This window comes from Rhipicephalus sanguineus, chromosome 1 (assembly GCF_013339695.2).
Source record: "Rhipicephalus sanguineus isolate Rsan-2018 chromosome 1, BIME_Rsan_1.4, whole genome shotgun sequence".
NCBI lineage: Eukaryota > Metazoa > Arthropoda > Arachnida > Ixodida > Ixodidae > Rhipicephalus > Rhipicephalus sanguineus.
The window spans coordinates 167203138-167223848 of NC_051176.1; the positions used below are offsets into that span (position 1 = coordinate 167203138).

Here is a 20711-nt window from a genome sequence, read left to right on the forward strand (position 1 = left end):
AAAATTTGTTTGACAGGCAGCAGATGCGGAGTGTAGTATTTCATGTGATCACATACAACTGGTCAAAGAAATATGTAGTATTGTCTACACGTAAACATATAACCTACCGTTTCAATGTGTTTCTGGAACACTCTCGCATTTTGGATGCCCTGAGTACGAATAGATCTTCAGTGTTGTCTATAGAATCTTGTTTTTTAGTTCGCATTCTATAGATGTCGGAGGCCTAGAGGTGGGATTGTCGCACATTTTACGCATCTCAAAGAATAATGGAGTCCGCTTCTTCTCATGGCGATTTGTTACGTGCTGTCCCTCGCGTCGGGCGTTTGTGACCAATTACATTTACAAACGACTGTGGCATCAAATCAAGAAAATGCTTTGCAGCCTTTACGGGCTTTCATATTGCCACGCGCGTTTATTGCTTTATTAACACGAAAGTGTTTTATGTCGGGGTCCACCACGACTCCACTGACGTATTTCCGTCACGGATATGACGTTGTAAAATATAAAGACTAACAGATAGCAAACAAAAAAAGTTAACAGAAAAAGTTTCATCACCGGGAGGCGAACTTACGACCCGTCGATCCGCAGCGCGCGGTGCGAAACGATTCGGCCACAGACGGCACGTTCTTTGCCATGCTAACGACGAGCTATTTATGTACACCATTTGCCGGTGGCGATACACAGAGATCGGTGGTACATCAGCGTGTTTTCGTTATCACTAGTGAGATGGCGCGAAGGGCTCGAAGAGCGCGCTTTAAAGGTCGTCGCCCTACGCGGTTGAGCGCGCGCCTCTACAGGACGTGGTCGCTCGCACGCGCGCTTATCTCGTGATTGCGGTGATACGTCTTGTGCTCGCACCACAAGTTTGCGTTGAGAGCACGAAGGCCACCTCGCTCACTGCAGCGGCCGCTTTGGCGAAAGGAGCGCGCTGCTCACGCAGAAATAAGTTACAACTGTGACAGTTCGCGCTCATCCTGTGTATGTTCGTTCCGTCGCCCTTTCTGCTTGAGCAGCGCGTTGCAAGTTTCGAGCTGCTTGCCGTTCTTCGCGTGACATTACAATTTGTTGCTGTAGCATTCATTCCTTCGCGCTTGGGACGAAAGAATACACAACAAACGCTCAACTACGTCTGTGAAGACACGTCTTGCTTTCGTGTTATACCGATTCCTATGACAGAGGGATCAGCCATGTTTTCTTTTTCTTTTTTTGTATTCGAGTTTTCACCCACAAAAAATTGGCCGCGTATCTGCGTGCTTCGCTGCAAATGTCGTCTAAAGACGATAGAAGAGGCGCTACGTGAGTATGGACGCCATCTGGCAATACGTCGGGAAACATGAGTGCTGTGTTGCGGGCTGGTAGTCCCGGCGCAGCGGCAGGCGAAGACCGGCGGTGACCAACGCGACCGGTGGGGACGCCGGCCAGCCCGAACACGCTGTTTGGCGCGATGCGCCGAAGGAGAAGAAAGGTCCGCACTCAACGAGTACTCTCCACAAACTCTCTTACTTACACGTCGCCTGGGTAAAACAGGAATGCCAGAGTTGCGCCCCCTGTCATTCGTACAATGCAATACTGAACCGAAACCGAAACACAATATGAGCTTGTGCAGAGGGCACGGAGGAAGACAAGTTTCAGCGCAGTCGCATTTTCAGCGCACCTTAAGAAACTAGGGTTGTAACATTGTAGGGCGAGTAGGGCCAGAAGGACCGTCACGACGAAAACCTGCCTCCTCACTCGTATTCGCCTGGAACGTTGGTGTGGCTTCGCGTTCCCTCCTCCACTCCTGTCCTTTCCACAAAGCTACTGCCTAAGTACGAAGGCCCCTACCGCGTCCTACGTCAAGCATCCCCAGTTAACTATATGATTGAGCCTGTTCAATCATCTACGGACCGCCGTCGTCGCGGCCGCGAGACTGTTCACGTCGATCGACTGAAGCCGCATTATGACCCACCAGTTGTACCTGTTCCTTAGGTCTCCAGGATGGCTCCTTTTCCGCGGGGGAGTGATTTGTAACATGGTAGGGCGCAGACAAGAACGCCTGCGAAAGAAGACGAAGACGGTTGTTGTTGGCGCTCGCGCTTGCTCGGCTTGGACCGCTGATCGCTTCAGCTGTGTCAATCTTTTAATAAACGCGTTACTGTCTCAACGTTAAACGCATACCATCAAGGTCTTTAAAATTGCGTATCTATGTATTTTCTATTAAAGGAACACACCACCTAATACTTACGTTATGATGTTACGCCTCAGATATGCGTAATATTTACTTTTTGATCGACAACATTCACAAGTATGAACAGCCGTACCAGTTCAAGATGGGTGGGCGGTAAGCAAGTGGTTCAACTTTGGCCGGTTGGCTGAATCGGGTGACGTGCCGACAAACAGAAAGACAGAAAGACAGACCAAAATTTCTGCGTTTAAGTTCCCCAAGAAAGACTATCGTCTTTAAAACTGATAGCAACGCTCGGCGCAGACCACGCCGCAATGTTTGGGAAGCTTCGCCATTGTTTCAGATCAATCTGTTAAGATTACGCGCAGGACGCGAATAGTCAAGTTTATGCGAGAGCTCATGTGAGCACCAGCGATAACACTGGAAGGTTCGATGTCTGATGTATAAAAGACGACGCAATCCACCGATGATCAGATTATTCGACGTCCGACGACTGTGCGCGCCGATATTGACGATATCGTTGCACTTTCAGTGTCATTCTTTTTGTGGGCACAAGTTCGCCCAAATAAGGAGTTTGGTTGGTTTGGTCTTTAACGGCTGCGACTGCTTTTTTCACCGCCGCCACAACAACGTGACAATATTGTTCTCAGTGCCTTCATCAAAGCTAATTAACTACTCAAGGAGCCGAAAATAAAAAGTGGGTCACCCTAACTGTATTGGCGCAGTGGTCAAACTCCGTCAATGCGTAGAGTCTTGCTTTCATGGTTGAAAACAAAGTAGTGTGCTTGTAAAGTACAGTCTTTATCTGATATTTAGAATAGAAAATTGAGCGAGTTGGTATTGATTCATACTTAGGGCTGTGCAGCGCTCACAAAAAAGGACAAGGGACAGAAGAAGTACACAGGACAAGCGCTGACTCTTTATTCCGGAAAACACAAAAAAGTAAACAAGAAGAAATAATCGAGTAACGTGACTTGTACTCCAGACGAAAAATGAAACGAACGTTCATAGCATGCGCACAACGACTTTTAAGTCGCGTTGCCGCACGTGCTGACCAAAAACTCGTATTCCCTATCCCAAAGCTTTATCGATGGCTGGCTAACGCATCTTTCGTAGCTTCTTCTAATTTATCTGATATATTAGTGATATTAGTAGCTTTAAAAATGATTTGGTGTTTATCGTGCCTTTCCCTGAAATTTCGCTACGCGCGGTTTCATTTTTTAGCATGATAAGGATGTGCTTTCTTCCCTCTACCTTCCTCTTTGTTCATTTATGCTGACTGAACTTGGATAATCATAAGGTAGAAATTTTATCTTTGCGGGACCGTAAAGCAGAGCCAACAGGCATCTCTTTTGCTTGCTTACTTATCACATCTCTGTTTCTCTATCACAGGGTTCCAACTCAGTTTTTAATATCAACCTCATGGATTCTTCTGGGATGTTTGCCGTGGAGCCCACCATCGCAACTGGTTCGACATCTGTAAGCATCCGGATTGTGAAAGGACCGCTGGACTACGAGAATCCCAACCAGCGAAAGTTTATCTTACTGGTAAGCACGCATATACATCAACGACAAAAAGCGTCGCATCATGGTTAGCATCTTTCTCGTTTTATTGTAGATGCGTTGATCGTCAACACCGTTTTGAAATATGACACCCTATATTTAAGCATATATACACATATGTACACATACATGTGTACACATACACATATGTACACATATACATGTGTACATATACATGTACACATGTATATGTTAAAAGCACAACACAGGGCGTATGAACTTATTTGTCTCCCAACCTATCTTTGAATAACCAGAGTTAGTCTATTTTATCTCCCGCCGCCGGACCAGTACTTTGTACATGCATTATCACTGCCTTCATTGAGCGATAACGGAATAACCGAAGCGAGCTGTGCCTGGAAAAACGCCGTGGACGCAGAAAGGCGGCCTATTTTTACTTAATTCTAGCATATTTTGAGAACGGCGCAACAGAAGCGTAGGCTCATGTGAAGGAATAGGTGTAAACAAGGAATTTTCGTTTTCAGAACCCAGTCCTGTCGTATCGCTGCCGCAGCGAACTGCTACTAACTCTTTATTGATTGATTGATTGATTGATTGATTGATTGATTGATTGAAATAACTTTAATGACTAACTCATTATTGCCTCGCTTTAATTTAGTGCTTCCTCTCTTTCTACAGGTGGTCGCGGAAGAAGCATTCACGAATCCGAAGTTGTCCAGCACGGCTACGGTTACAGTGAATGTGCTCGATATCAACGACAACGCTCCTGTGTTTGAAGAAGACAGCTACACTGCTTCGATTGTCGAAGATGCGTCACCCGGTAGCGTGGTTACGACCATAGTGGTACGTATAATTTGGTAGCGCGTGACGTATTTTTCTTGTGAACTGTTGAAATGACGAATGCACGATTCCTTTTTTTTTTCTTTCCTAGGCTACGGACAGAGATACAAGCCCACATGGAGAGTCTGGTCTAATGTACTCACTTCTCGGAAACGGTGCCGACAAGTAAGTACCGTCAACTACGAATTTTGATGTGTTTTTTTTTTCTTTCTTTTTTACAGCTGCGAATCTCGGGACTTCCTCTCTGGCTCTGAACTTACATCGATAGCAACGGGCTCTCACTAAAGACACCGCAGTCTTTTCGAGAATACTTCTCTTCGATACAAACAACGTTTTCCGTGTCCGTTGTAGCTCCGTCTCAAAAATAAATGTGAAATAAAAGGAAAACGTGAAACTGCTTGCCGACGATATTGTTGTCGTTGAAGCGGAAGAGAGCAAGAAAGAGCGCGGGCATCGCAACTATAACGCGTGTGTGCAGACACGTGAAGCTACCCCCCGCAGTAGAGAGAGAGAGAGAGAGAGGGGAGAAGAGGGAAGCCTATGTGTACAAGAGACAAGGAGGGCCCAGAGACCTCACCGTATCCTTTAGATACGACGAAACCCCTCACATGTCGCTGACCGCAGCTGTAGCGAAGTGCACCTAAAATGTCGGAAGTATTGGGTTCGATTACCAGTGCTATGGTGGCTAGAGCCACTATACCAGTGTCCTCAGGTACCTACCGGTTTTTTCTAATGGGGAGAGCGGTACCTTGACCTGCAGCTCGGTGGTAAGTGTGCTCATCACGAAAAGGCGGTCTCTCCTTTCCGCCCTCTTCTATATTCTCCCCAAGTACGACGCACCCTTATGGGTTGCAGAAATAAGCGTCTGTCCTAACCTCAAACCACTATCGAGAGGCCAGGGGACATTTTCACCGAGCAGAATAACCGGCGGGTTCCCGGCGGTGCCAGGTGTATGGTGTACGTACGAAATTTACCGACGATTATCAGGTCCGTCGAACCGAGCAGACCTTATCTGATCAACGTTGTTTTGCCCCATTGCAGATTCCACGTGGACCCCAGCTCGGGCGTGGTGACGGTGGCGCCGTGCGAGACTCCTGGCCGCGGTAATTGCCTAGACTTCGAGTCGCGGCCCTCCTACTTCCTCTCGTACCAGGCGACGGACGACCGGGGCCGGGGCCAGAGCGCCGTGGTGCCACTTACAGTGCGCCTCACAGACGCCAACGACAACCCGCCGGCCTTCGAACAGCACCTGTACACGGCGCTCATCGACGAGGGAGACGTGCGTTTCGACCCCCCGCTCAGGGTCCAGGTGCGATATCGTCCGCTTTTTTTTCCGAGGGACCGAAATAAAGTTTATCCATCCATCCATCCATTCTTAACCTGTCAACAGGGGTCCAGTAATGAGGATGTCACTTCCGCGAACACGTCCCTTGTGTACCGGCAGAAACGTAATGATAGATGAGTTTCAATGAATCCTTTCTCATGCGAGAGCAATGATTCTCTTAGCCCGCCCACGTTGCCCTGTGGGATGGGTACATGTCTGACAGTATAGAACAATGACCACGCATGGATGGATGGATGGGGCTGTACCCTTTTGATCGGGCGGCGGCTCACGCCACCTAGCCGTAACTTAAAATTAAGTACTAGCTCTACGCAGCGAAAGACTAAATTTCGCTACGGCGTTGATTTTAGCCACCAATCAGATAACCTCCTCTTGGTTCTTTCTACCGGCTTAAAGTCTATTTTGTCATCACTGCCTCTAAACCCCAATGCTTTGAAAAATTCAGCCCCATTGCCCTGGACTGTAGGGTGAAGCCCTTTACAGAAGAGTGTCAGCTGTTCAACCGTTTCCTCCTCCTCTCCACACGCACTGCAAAGTGTCGCTTCCTTCGCATTTGGCTCAGCACGTCTTAGTCCGCAATACTTCCGTCCTGGCTTCAAACAACAGAGAGCTACCACGAGAGTTATTGTAGATATTTTCTCTGGTAGCTTCCTGTTGGAAAATTCTGTAGGTTTCCATGTTGATTTTGTAAGCATCCATATTTTCCACAGGCCCCTATCCGTTTCTTTAGCCTCTTTTTTAGCCGGGGATTCTTTTTCGCTTGGTCTCCCGCTGTTTAAGTATATACTTGACAATTTCCTGGTTCCCTTCTTTCATTTTGTGTCGACATTCCTCATGTATAAGTAACTGTAAACTTTCTTAGCACACCGCTCGTCTCCCATTGCTCTCAATCGCTCCTCAAATTCTATCTTGTTGCTCACTTCCCTGCCGTCGAATGGTGTCCACCCCCCCCCAAAAAAAAAACAAACAAAAAAACAAGAATTTAACAAAGCCTTATCCCCTGCGAAGAATCGAACACGCGCCTGCGGCACGTTAATCTACCCTCAACACCACGCAGCAAGTTGGCAACGGGTGCGACATTGCACGCACCGTCCTGCGATAGCTGCCCTGAGCACAGCCCTCGTCACCATTCTAAAAGTCTAAAAGTAATGCGAATGCTCTCGCATATCTTGGGTTCTGCTGGATGGGTTCTGCTGGAATTATTTATGGGCTTCGATTGAGTCGCAAGAAAAGGTTGTACATGCTGATGTAAGCTTATATGATCGCACAGTACTGTAGTTTGTCGATCACGTGCGTCCTGTTTCAGATCTCCGACGGGCTGAGCAAGAAAACAGGGAAGAAATGTTCACATCGATTTCAAAGCGCCTAATTCTTCTGGCAAGAGTGCAGATATTTCTCGCGACGCATCTTGCGCGATAATTTAACGCATTGGCAATGTCCCTCTTTCTAGGCCCGAGACCCTGATGTGACGTCGTTCGTGAAGTACAGCATCGTGTCCGGAAACAGCTACAATCTGTTCACTATCAACCCGCAGACGGGTGACATTACAGTCACCAATCGTCAAGGATTGGATGTTTCTCTCCTCAAGTCTGACGTGTAAGTAAATGTCGTGCCACGTCTCGAATCTGTCCTTTAGCGAAGGAAAACTTTTGCTATGACCTTCCGGGACCTTTCTCACCATGTGTTACCGAATGGGCCAAAGCAGCATACCGTGCATAACGAACCGGCTTTATACATAGCTGTATGTACTACCACGGCCGCTCGGTGTTTTTCATCGAACGGCCGTGGTACTACATACCCCTACAGTTTTCCTCTCACTGGTCCTGTTCGCTTCGAAATTTTACAGTGAAGCAATAAATGGCACCTATAAATATCCTTACTAGAGAAAATATACGCCTTGAAGCCAAGTTTTCTCTTTCCTCTCTCTCCGGGCTTCTGTGCTCGCCCCGGGCTTTGCTCTGCTCAGTCTCGCAGACCAAAGTGGTCCGACAATGTAATCAAAACTGGATTGACCCTGGAGACAGCGTACTTGGTGTAATCCGTGATTGCGCAGGTGACATGGGTCACGTTGCATGGATATCAGCATCTTTCCAGCCTCAGGGGAGACGTTGATTTGCTATGCTGTAAGACACGGTGCAGAGTACCCTGTATCGCACGGTGGAACAGTTTTTCCGTGTGCGATACGGAGAGAAGCGAAACGGCCCAAAACTTTGGCGATAGATTTAAAAACGGGAGCAGTTCTGTGCGCGTACTCGGGAATGAAGTAAAAGGGCACACGTCATGCGTGATTTTAAAACGTTCAAGTGAAACGTTTATTTCGACGTTTCAAACTTCGTTTAACGGCGATTCCAACAAGTACATTTGTCAGCAATATGAAAGGGAACACCGTAATGAAACTTTTTCGACACCTACGCTCCCTCAAGAGTGAGGGCGACAAAAAAAATTATTATTATTATTATTATTTTTGTAGTACCTGCATCAATGAACACCCGAAAATCATCATATGTATATGCGCCTCTGTTTTCTTTCAGGATTACACTGACCGTTCAGGCTTCGGACGGTGGTTCGGGTATCGATACTGCTATAGTGAAGATTACTGTAAGGGTACGTCCATTTTGTTATATTCAACAGAAGAGTTGGTTTTCACATGATATTACTGTGCCCCTTTTCAGGATGCCAACAACAACGCTCCCGTCTTTCAGAAAGAGCGCTACATTGCTTCAGTTCCTGAGGCTTCTCCGCCAGGTACACTCTGCAACGCTCATTGCGCGCACAGCGTCTGGACAGCCTCTGACCATAGATTCTTGCCTCAACTCCTCCACAGGCACCCTGGTGGAACAGGTGTCTGCGACGGACGCCGACACGGGGGCAAACGCTCACGTCACATACCGCATCCTCAAGGGAGCCTTCGATGACTTCACCATAGATGCCAACACTGGAGTGGTCTCGCTGTCCGCGACAAGTCGCCTAGACTATGACAGGCGAAGCAGCTACGTAATGGAGGTAACTTAAACATAATTACGATGAGTACAAGTCTACAGCTCAAACAACCGCATTTTCTTTGTGTCGATCTTCACGAATGAACTCTTTTTTTTCTTTCTATTTCTTCGCATTGTCACCAGATTATTGGGGTCGACGGCGGCGTTCCAGAGAAGACAGGAACCACTACGCTCAGCGTGAACATTCTGAACAGCAACGACAAGATGCCATACTTTCAGCCGACGACCCAAAGGGCACAAGTGTCTGAAGGTACATATATAACGGCCGGCTGCACGTTGTCAACGAACGTAATGCATGCCTTTGTAGGTCATATTCGGTGATTGTATAGACGAGCTTCGCTCAACGTGTAGGCGTATGGCGAGCCGCGTTTAGCACAGTGCATTCGAAAATGCACATAAAAAAAGAATAAACCACCCTGTTTGACTGCCGCGCCGATCCACTTGTGTGAACCTGCTCACCAGGCATTCCCTTTTGCGTCTTCGTTTTCTCTACGAGGTATCACCCTGCTTTACTGTATAGTGCCATACTGTGTGTTACTCGCCGTCGTTCACAACACACACGTACTTTCAACGTTTTTCCGTTGCCTCATATATGTTGCTACTGTGTATGTCCTCAGGTCAATGAGGCAGCGGATGTTTTGCTTATGCAGGGGCGCCAGTTGGTTACAGATTCTACAAACTTGTTGCCAAAGATCCGGATGCTAGTTCACCAGAATTCTTGAAGTACGGCATTGCTGAACCTGTAACAGCCATCGCCAAAGACGGAAGAAACGTGAATGAGTCAGTTCAAGCGTACAAGGTAAATGCCTTTTTTTGTCTGAGTAGTTACATACGCGTATTAGCCTCATTTCAGACGTCGGTATCAAAATATGCTCCTTTAATTGCATTTCTCTAATTGCGAAAAGTCAGAACAACTTACGAACAAAGCCAACATATGAAATGATACATATGCACCAAAAATTTCGGCATATCCCACGCATTGTGGGAATCGATTTCACGCGCATAAAACGTGAAAACTGGCAACAATGAGTACTAGAAGCAAATTCATGCTCGTGCTGTTTATAATTACGCTCAGAGTGCTACTTCCTTTTAGTAATAATAATCATAAATACAAAACGGGCAGAGCTAGCCATAGCGCATGTTTTGAGAACAACGGAAAGTAACTTTTTTTTTTTGTTTATGCCATTGACTCGTACTTGTTCGTGTGTTCCCTAGGCTTTTTTCGATGTGGATGAAAATACTGGAGAAGTGAAAGTGGCGTCTCAGCTCAACCGCGAAGCTGCTGCCGTCGTTATGCTAACAACCGTGGTGACCGACGTCAGCGCTGTGCCACGTCAGACTGGCTTAGGTAACAACCAAGTTCCATTCAGCAGCTCCTAACGGGCCAGCAAAAAGAGTGCATGAACTGGACTAATCATAAGCACGAGAGCAGACTTCGCAATGTCACATTCGTAATTCATCAAGGCCTACTTTTTTTTCGTCTTCTCAGGGACTCTCGTGATAACCATAGTGGACCTCAATGATTTTCCACCAACGTTTCCGCCGCCTTGGAGCCCTGACCACCCGGAACTGTACATCAGCGTCATGGAGGAGCAGCCCATAGGAAGTGTTGTAGCGTCCTTCGTCGCCACAGACCCAGACTCGAACATTGCCAGTTACGCGATAGAACCCGAAAATCCTTATTTCGCCATTGACAAGCTTTCAGGTAAGGCATATGCTTACCAGAACTTAAAAGGCACGCCGCTCACTGTGAAGGCACTATTTTATATAGCCTCGTCATCTGCTTTATTACATTTTTCTGTCAGGTGTGGTCACAATACACAAGAGAGTCGACTACGAACGAGTGCAAGAATTGAGGTTTTCCGTTGTTGTACGAGACACCGGCATTCCTCAACTATCAGCGGTCGCGTTGGTTACGGCAACTGTTACGAACATAAATGACAACGACCCCACTTTTTCTCAGGTACGTGCACCTGCCCTTACTTACGTCACGCTTCTTTTTTTCCTTCTGTACGCGTTTGTTTATGCCGTCTTATAATTCTGGGGATGAAAAAATGGGGGGGGGGGGGGGGGGCAGTTTTGTTCTTTAATCATACGCTCTAAATAAACATGCAGTTTGGATGTGGCGAAGTTCCTCACGGAAGCCTCCTTTTGGCGACTCGTGCGAAGAGATATCAGCTGAGTATTAGTATACACGCTGCGGTCCAAGTACAGGTCGCTGTGTGAAAGTGCGACGTTCGCCTTGCAACAGTGTCATGCAGGTCACAATACAAACGCACGCGCTACGACTCCGATGCTTCCTGATCGAAGTGACATAAAATTCTGAAAGAAGAAACGAACAAACTAAATGCACAGATTTTTTTTTTTTTTTGCCCAACATTGTAGCTTGGAATGACCTGTCTCACGGGTTTCCATTCCAAAACATGTAGTCATGTACGTACAAACATGTACAAAAAGAATGCTGTGGCCAAACAAGGCTCTACACGATGCGCGGGGATACTCATCCTGTGAGATTTTTTTATCTTTCGAGCTTTTAACATAAAACAGATGATATAGATTTTTGACGGCTGCGTATACAGAGTGTTTCTTTTTTTTTCAGAGAATACAGATTTTTACGAAAGTGCTATGACAGTAAGGGACCTGTTGTTTTCGCATACAAACTATACCGCGAAGCGAAAATGTTTTTCTGCTGCTAAAATTACTTTGAAAAGATTAACAAACTCTAATTAATGAAATTGTAAAGTTCAACTTGACGGTACTTGTTTACGTGAAACGTTACAGGTCGTCAAAATTTATGGAATCACCCTTTATTTTTTAGAAATCCAAGGAGTCGCGCACGTAATTTGAGATATTCGGCCTCGAGTGCGCCGGGAGTGAAGAAAAGGTGGCCGCTCTGTTACTGTCAGATTGATATGCCCCGTGACGATATGTAATGAAATTTGACTGAAGGCGTGCCGGGGCAGTATCTTGTCGGTGTCGGTAAGGGCAAAATAACTTTAGCCGCGGCAAAGTATTTCCGCCTCGACGTAGAGTTCGTCTGCGAAAATGACAGGTGCCTTTGTCCTTTTTGTAAAACTTTGTATTAATTACAGGGCCAGTAAACAACCCCGCGGTCCAAATTGTGTGATGAAGCGATTAATGCGGACTTGTACGATGTGAACATGCTGCCGCAAAAATTTTACGAATACGTGCTGTAATAAGGAAGTTACAGGGTATAGAACAACCCGCTTTTGGCTGGTTTCGGTTTCTTGCTCAGCCTTTCCACCCTTCTCGGCAGCGAAGAGGAGGAGGCGAAGCCTTTTGTCGTGACTACGTCTACTTCGGCAACGTAACACGACCAGCAATTACGCCATCAGCACGCAGCCAACGACCGAGCAAGGATTCCTCCACGTGTCACTCGTGTCAGAGCGGCGCGGTGAAGAAGCGCGGTAAATGCGCGGTCAAAACCGCATCACCGCAGGACCAAGGCGCCGCTGGGTAGTGCAGAGGACCAATCGACGAAGTCGGTGCTCCGTAAAGTTGCCCATGGGCAAGTTTACGTCACGAGGAGGATTGGGCAGGCACTGGAGAGCGGAGCGGGAATTGTTTCTCAAAATGGAGCGTCCGCGTGGCGCGCAGCGCTGTGAGATTCACAAAATGTGATCGCCGCGGCTGTCTGCACGAATTGGCGAGATTGTTTGGGAGGTGTAAAAAAAAAGGGCGGAGCCTGTTCACTGGCCCTTTAAAAAAATACCGCCCGTATAAACAACACTTTCTTGGCAGACTTCCCCTTACAATGAGTGCGATAAAGATCGAAATGAAGGCGCCATCGGCGCCGACAACAGGTGCGCAGCTCATGTCTTTATAATCGTACGAGATGCCAAAAGACTACAGCGCCACTGGAACCCTTGAACACACACACACACACACACACACACACACACACACACACACACACACACACACACACACACACACACACACACACACACACACACACACACACACACGCACGCACGCACGCACGCACGCACGCACGCACGCACACACACACACACACACACACACACACACACACACACACACAAGCTGTGCTTTAAATTCACGCAGTAGTAGTAGTAGTAGTAGTAGTAGTAGTAGTGGTGGTTTGATTAGGGAATGACGCTTATTTTTACAGCCCAGTAGCGTCCGGGGAAGGGGAAGTGGGAAATAAAGAGGATAGCAGAAGACGAGAAGGAGAAACAGCCAGGGTCCCGTCCATTCATGGTGAAAGCCGATGGTGAAGGGAGTCCAGCAAGTTGCGGTCGCTGAACGGTAGGCGGTGGTTCACGCAAATCACGCGCCAGGGGCTACAGCCAAGGCCGAGGCGAATGGAAAATATACTTGATGCGATTCCTACCGGTCACGGTCACATGTTTATTGCAGCTACAGGGCTGGGTGTTCACCTATGAAATAATGTAGCCACTTTTGTGTCAATATACATTTCATTGATTTATTTCTCTCTTACAGAAAGCCTACCACGCTTCAGTCCAGGAAAACGCCCCTCAAGGTACGTTTGTGACAAGAGTTGAGGCAAGAGACATCGATGCTGGAGAATTCGGAGTCGTTTCTTACTCCCTGCTGGGTGAGAAAAGCGGAGACTTCCACGTCAATAAGCAGGTGCGTTCGAAAGGAAGCGCAGTCCTAAATATTTACAAAAAATAAAAAAATAAATAAATAATACAGACCTCAAGGATGAAGACAGCTTGCTAACTTCCCATGTTTTTCACTGTTATGCACACGTTTGAGAGCAAAACTGGTATCTTGTTTTCAGGGGGAAATACGCGTGGCGGGAATGGCCAACTTAGATAGAGAAATTACTGCCGCGATCACCCTTCAAGTGGTAGCCACTGACATGGGTCATGAAACAACAACGAGGAGATCTGTGTCCGTACCGGTAAGCACATTCTGCTTTTACTGTTATAATAAAAAAGGGACAATTTGACTTAAACGTAACTCGATTCTACCCAGCACTGTCGCAGTTCGGTCTATTTTTCCATTGGCGGAAAGGTATTTCAATACGTACTTTCGTACAACTCGCAGGTGTACATCACCCTCCTCGATGACAATGACAGCCCTCCTGTTTTCACAAAGAAGACCTACGAGGCCTCGTTCGTCGCAAACAGCCCGCTGGAGTCGGCACAGAGCATTGTTCAAGTGTCGGCAACGGATGCGGATGAAGGAATCAACGCCGAGATTCGCTACTCTATCGTTGCTGGGAACGAAAACGGTAAGGGGGCAGGCCGATCGACTCAGTTTATATCACCAGCCGAGCCAAATGATATAACTCGCTGGTTGGAGCTGTCCAGAACCGGGAGGAGATTGCAGTCACAGCTTTCACCAGTGACATCTTGAAAAGAGCGATTTAGGACAATCAGAAAAGCAAAACAAAGAAGCCTCATTAAGTAAATAAATGTGGCATGATGGATGATAGCGCAAATCGTTTTCCACCAACAGCAGAAAGCCTTAGTAAAGAGACATGAATTCCGTTTTATCCTATAGCTAATGCACCGGTTAAACAACAAGAAAGACCCACAGGACTCCTGACCCGCCAGTACCCTGGAACGTGCGGGAAAAACCTGGCGTCGTGAGAGCGTCGTTCAAGCACTTGCCATTGAATCATAAGCGTTGCAAAACCGCCCGTAACAATAAGCACGCATATGATGAGGCATTTCTCGGTTCATTTTGTACCCAAGACATTTTTACGGTCAAATACACAAAGGCAAGAGTGGGGCTGGCCTGCTTGTCTCGAACTCTACTTCGATGGAATTTCGATTCTACAAGACGGCACAAAACCAGTATTTCTGTTTTTAACGTGATAGCGTTAAAGAGCTCGTTTCGCAGAAATTCCAGTGTCGGTGTCGGCGTCGTTGATTGTGAGCGAAAAATCATCATCTTGTCCGTGACCGAAAAATCGAGAAATATGCAAATAAATAAATAATAAAATCTTCGGGTTCGAGTGAGAATTGAACCCGGGCCGTCTGCGTGGCAAGCAGGTGTTCTACCACACAGCAATGATTTTTCTTGAAACTGCTTCGGAAAAAAAAACACTATATGAACGACATATAGTCGAAGGAGCCCTCCTTAACGCATGTAGTATTGACGCTTCTGCCACGCTGACTCATTGCAAAGGCCGATCCATTACAAAGCGCTCAGATATATTTAATCACCGTCATCAGCAAAAGCATCAACAAAGTGAACAGCTGCGTAGGTTCGCGTGTTGCCTTACGGGCGCGTAGTGGGTCCTTCGCTGATTGGCAAAAAGAATAATTATGGCGTAGTGGGCACTTAACAACTGTACTTGCAGTAGGCATTCTAGGAGAGTTTAAACCAGCCGATGTTACGCGCACAGACGTTCTTTTCCTTACGTCACCGTGGAGGCATGCACCGAGAACCGAAGCTAGGCTAGCAATTGAGAAGGCGATGCGCAAGGGACCCGATTACGCTATCGCGTTCTACTCTTGAAGGCGAAGTTCAAGCGTTCTCCAAGCTTGCTTTTATTTTGCTTCAGGTGTCTTAAATGGTAGAAGAAATGGTTATAAATAAAAGCAACAGGTTGCAACGGTGCCCTTGTTCCAGCTAATTTAGGCCTCCTCCATTCTGGGTACCGTTGGAACAGACCGGAATTAAACATCTTGGCGTTTTGTCTAGCAGGAGCCAGGGGGACATTATGCCCACTATAGTTTTGTCAGCTCTCATATTCTGGTTTTAACTATGCCGAGGAGCGAAAGTTGTGGCAAATTCTGACGCATTGTTTCTTGACGGGTGCACTCTAAAAAAAAGGGAGTAGGTGACTCTTTTCTCAGAGTTCTGACTTGCCACGTATACGACTCTCTTTAAAGAGTCACGGTGACTCTCTTGGTGGGTCAGAGTCGGTGCGCTCTAGGAGAGTACCCTGACCCTTTAGGAAGAGTGGAGGGACTCTTATCCGAAGGATCACATTACCACTTATGAGGGAGTCAGACAACTCTTGCCGGTAACACTCCTACGGGGGTCAAATGACACACACCGAAGCGTCAAGCGACTCCACAACTATCTTAATTTACTCAATTGACCCATTCTTTACTTTTGTGCGACTACTGTTGGAAATAGTGAAGTATTCATTTTAAGCAAGTCCAATAATACTTGCCGTTGTGCCCAGCGACTGCAGAAAAAGAATAGTTCAATTTTAGCATTATTTTAATGAAACTCGTCAAAACAACACACCTTTCCCAACAGAGTAATCGAGAAAGCGCGAAAAGATGGTCTGTGATTTTCAATTAAGCCGTTGAGTTATTCCTTATTTACATGCTTGTATGAGTATAGCCAACTGAAATGTGTGGCATTGATGTGCATAGTGTCATATGGTGCAAAATAAACTGCAACATCATGTTTCAATCTTTATTCCTTATGATTAAGAATAAATCCAAAAGTGGTGACGGCTGGAGGCATCAGACTTGTGACTTGCAATGTTGTCGCTCCTGTTCAGCGTGAGCACCATAAGAACGGTATCTGAAAAGCAGAACGTGATATCATGATGAGAAAACGGAATTGCAGTAAGAGTTTCCAAAACCTACACAATAAGTGATTTACACGGACATAATCAAGGCTCACAACAAAACAACAAATACAAACAGGCGTGATAAGGAACCAAGTTTTTTGCCGTTATCGTGTAAAACACAACTTGCAAATAGTAGTTTTTGTAACAAATCACTCACCTCTTTTCCGACGTCGTGTTGTCCAACCAAAGGAAATTTAGGACCGACTGCCTCGTTGACAGGGCGAACGCCGCTGTTGATGTCCCCATCACGAGCGGTGAGGCGCCAGACCATAGCGACACGTTTGTTTCCCCGAGTGTGGCTGTCAACTGGAGTGAAAAGGCTGGAGAAGCGATCCGGGATTTTGGGACTAACTAACACACAAAACACACACCGATTATTCGTATTTAAAACCACCCTTTGTTCAACGCAACGTTACTGTATACACGCATCTGACACGTGTGTTTCGTTTTAAATAATTTCGCAACGAAAACAAATTTTCACTTAAAAGAAGGCGGGAACTTCGTTTTGCAATAGGCACTGGCTATGCACGAATGAAGGCACTTCTTTTTTGAGAAATCGCTTCAAAATTTGCTTTCAGGATAAGCCCGGCTTTGCGCCGGCATATTCCAACACTCAAGCGCATCCTCCGGCAGTCAGGGGCACGTCGTGAGCGGTTACTGACCGCCTGTTTTACAAACGTAACCCATCCTTAAAGCGCCCGAACGACACCCAGCGCGCGCGGACGCCGTCTACGTCGAGACCAGACATGTCATATGCTGGAATTACCACACATAGCTCCCACAGTCACGTACACCCACTCAAGTCTGTTATAACGTCAAACGTCATCGCAGATGTAGGCAAACCACGAAAACAGCAAACAGGAACGAGAGAAAAAGAGTGCACGGCGGCGGCCGCAACAACGCGCGCCGTCGAAATTCTCGAGCTTTTCACCTTACCGGCGAGGCGTGTCCAAACTAAGTGACTACCGCGTACGCGCTGGAAATATCGTACTATATCTGCATCTTAAACTACCGTCTTTAAGCCAACAAAAACCATTAGATATAGCGCGTCTAAGTGTTCTGTAAACAGACTTTTTTTTTTCATGTTCCCAAGCGCGGAAGCATGCTGCACACTTAATGTCGATGGAAATGTCATTATGAAGTGGACTAAAGCACATCTCAAAACATCTTGCACCTTCAGCAGTGCAGACACAATGTCCGATCAGCAAACAATGACCCTTGATAATTGTTTGCATCGCTCATTTTATGGGCGCTTGTATAGCAATGCGCATAACCGTGTCAACTCGTTAAGTGACGGTTTTAGTTGGGCATCCGCAACAGCCCCGCGGATACAGGCGTGCGCAGGCTGCTGTTGGAAATGGCTGGCAGCCTACTTCCGCAGAGCTGCTGCAGACGCCCAGCTAAAGCTGTATAATTAGTACCTACGAAAGCGGTACACTCACCGTTAACAGGCGCACGTTGTTGGTGTCCGTAGCTCCATGAATATTCCGCCCTCCAAGCGCCACTTCGAGCACGGAGCCTGGCGTCACCGCCACCGAAGATGCACATGTTCGCTCGAACACAAAACTACAAGATAGGCAACTGACGCAACCCCCGCAACCAACGCATCCCAAAAGAACGAGGAGACTGAGAGAGGAGGCGGAGGCGCCGCGCCAGCCCGACTCCGTCGGATAGCCATGGCGCCACGACGGCGCTGAACGGCAAACGCGCGATATGTACGGCGTATACGGCGGCGCCTTCATCACGGAAGCCAACCGAAACGCGCTTCACGAGAGTCTCGTGACTCCTGCAGAAGTGCTGACGCTCTTTTTCTGTACGCTCTTTTTCTGCTTCTACCTTCCAAAAGGGGTCAAATGGATACCCGAAGAGGGTCACGGTGCTGTGACCCTTTTTTTACTCTTTCTTTTTCTTAGAGTATGATTATTGTAGCCTCTAGTCAATTGTGTAGTCTCCCTGTCGTGTAACGTAGTCCACCAGTCGGACCTTGCAGCATAGGTCTTGGGAAATCGCATATACATTTTCACTGAGTTGTGGCGATTCTGCAGGTGTCCTCGCTGTCAACCCGAAGACCGGCATCGTATACCCCGTGAAAAAGCTGGAGAGCAGCCGCAAGGAGTACCGCATCGGGCTTGAGGCGCGCGACGGCGCAGGTAACGGGCCCAACACAGACAACTGTATCGTACTCATCAGGCTCATCGAAATCAACCTGGACAAGCCGCATTTTGTGACGCCGTCACTTCCCAACGCGACTGTAGAAGTCATGGAGGTAAGCAACGGCCCGTGTCGACATTACGACTTAGTAGTTTGATGGAATGCAATGCAAACAGGACAGAAAAAGTAAGTAACGAGCGCTACACTGACAACTTATTCGAAAAGAAAACATGTCGCATGCTTATATAAGCAATGTAAGACATCAGAAAAGGGACAAAGTGCGAAGTTGCTAACGACCAGTACGTGTACTACGGGACTATTTGCACAACAGCTCGGGGTCACGTGACCAGAGCAGGAACGTCACGTATGACGTCTTTGGTAGAGTGGCACGTCGCTGTCGACCCTGGTTCTGGCAGTTAGTGATGCTGGCAAAATAGTGAGAATCGCGAAGCCGCGCGACGTAGGTTACTGCCCCCCCCCCCCCCCCCCCCAGTGACACGGGCCAATCACTGACACCGGCAAAATAGCGATACTTATGCAACGCCAGGCAGAACCTTGCCTTTTCATTCAAAATGTACGGCGGTGGTATGACTTTATACGTGACTTTTGTCAGGTAACGTGACATAGAGCTGTTAAGGAGCAAACAGACTCTCCCGTGTAATACATGGAACAGAGTCCCAAGTGGAAGTGAACAACGTATCGAGTCACCTCAATAAATTTTTTTCTCTTGCGATAAAGTAAGGATGGATGACTTACTTGCACACGCTTTGTCAATCCTTGCGAACGAGCAAAGCTTCCGTGGTCACACGTGCTGACCTATCCATTTTCAGTAGTAGCGTAGCACTAGTCCTGTGTATTTTCACTTCGTGATATATTGATTCGCGGTGTAGTTGAAAAAAAAGTGAATCGGCGCCAACTAGCCATCTGTAAGTACTTTCGTGTCAAAACCTATATCCTTTAGCGATACGTAACAACAGCTCCATAGTTCACACTATACCCACTCACAACTCTATCAAGTGCTTGCGCTCCATCTTCCTCGCGCTCTTCATATATGTCAGCGAAAAAATCATATAAAAAGTAATCACGTAAATAAGTGTCCTGGTAACATAGAGTGCATCAATCAGTACGCGTTAGTGCACTTTTTTTTCCCTATAAAATCTGAAACAGAGTACAGTGAAACCTCGGTGATACGATCACAGCTCATACGAATTTCGGGGTGATACGAATTTTTCTTTGGTCCCGGCCAAGGCCCATTGGCCTGCAATGTAATGGAGTGTGGTTGTTGCGAACGAATGTATACGAATGTACCCTACCGCCCAGGTACGAAGAGGTGCTGTGTTTGCATTGTCGCGGAAGACGCATTAAGCACGTCGGAGCGCGGGAACGCAAGCGCGGACACCGCCAAATCGTCAGAATCACGTTGTAAGAAAAATACTTCTCTTGTGGTCAGAATAAACCTTCAGAGACGCGTCACGGCCTCCGAGATTGTGTGCGCCAATCTTTGAGGCTCTAATGTGCCTCCGTGTGCGTTCGCGTTTACATTACAGAGGGCATTGGCGCCCTGCTTTTTTTTCTAACGCATCGACGTGGGATCCTGTAGTTGTACTGTGTGAACAGGTGCCTGCCTCGTGCACCAGAAATCCTATGAAAGGAGACCAGGACCGAAAGAAGGCGAGGACGGTTTTGGCGAAGGACTCATGCCTCACCAACGTCAACATGCGCGACTGTTGAGGTCGCACTTGTGCAGGCACGGCTGTAACTCTCCCAAAAACATCCCCAACACATCCGCGATCACAAAAGCATAACATAGGACCATGATTCTGAAATTTTGGGGCCTTGATCTATCCCGTCAAAGCACTTCTTCCGTCATTCTCACCGCAGTACTCCTGTGTCATGCGAAAAAGCATGCTAGAATTCGGACCGCCCCTGTCGCGGGTCACAACGCACCTGGTTCATTAATCAAAGACGCACTTACGGGCCGTATATTTACGAGTGCTGGTATGATTAACCTAACTTAATCTTAACTGACAATCATTCAGTTCTACTGACGTTGCTGCGGCCCTGAAAAACAATAAATGAAAATGTCGCATGATAATTTTTCATGCTTTCTGGTGATACGAATTTTGGATGATACGA

General features: G+C 47.1%; 1 protein-coding gene across 1 annotated transcript in view; it reads left to right on the plus strand.

The window, feature by feature from the left end:
- LOC119401821 (cadherin-87A) overlaps positions 1 to 20711 on the plus strand; it is a gene marked incomplete at its 5' end in the record, with an annotated part of 44207 nt that overhangs the window by 11602 nt on the left and 11894 nt on the right. Inside the window, 17 exon segments of the mRNA XM_037668814.2 lie at positions 3557 to 3712; positions 4364 to 4528; positions 4617 to 4690; positions 5567 to 5834; positions 7318 to 7463; positions 8399 to 8471; positions 8540 to 8612; positions 8692 to 8870; positions 8990 to 9116; positions 9517 to 9665; positions 10082 to 10214; positions 10356 to 10571; positions 10672 to 10829; positions 13355 to 13504; positions 13659 to 13781; positions 13928 to 14114; positions 18470 to 18690. Coding sequence (XP_037524742.2) covers positions 3557 to 3712; positions 4364 to 4528; positions 4617 to 4690; positions 5567 to 5834; positions 7318 to 7463; positions 8399 to 8471; positions 8540 to 8612; positions 8692 to 8870; positions 8990 to 9116; positions 9517 to 9665; positions 10082 to 10214; positions 10356 to 10571; positions 10672 to 10829; positions 13355 to 13504; positions 13659 to 13781; positions 13928 to 14114; positions 18470 to 18690 — 2598 coding nt within the window.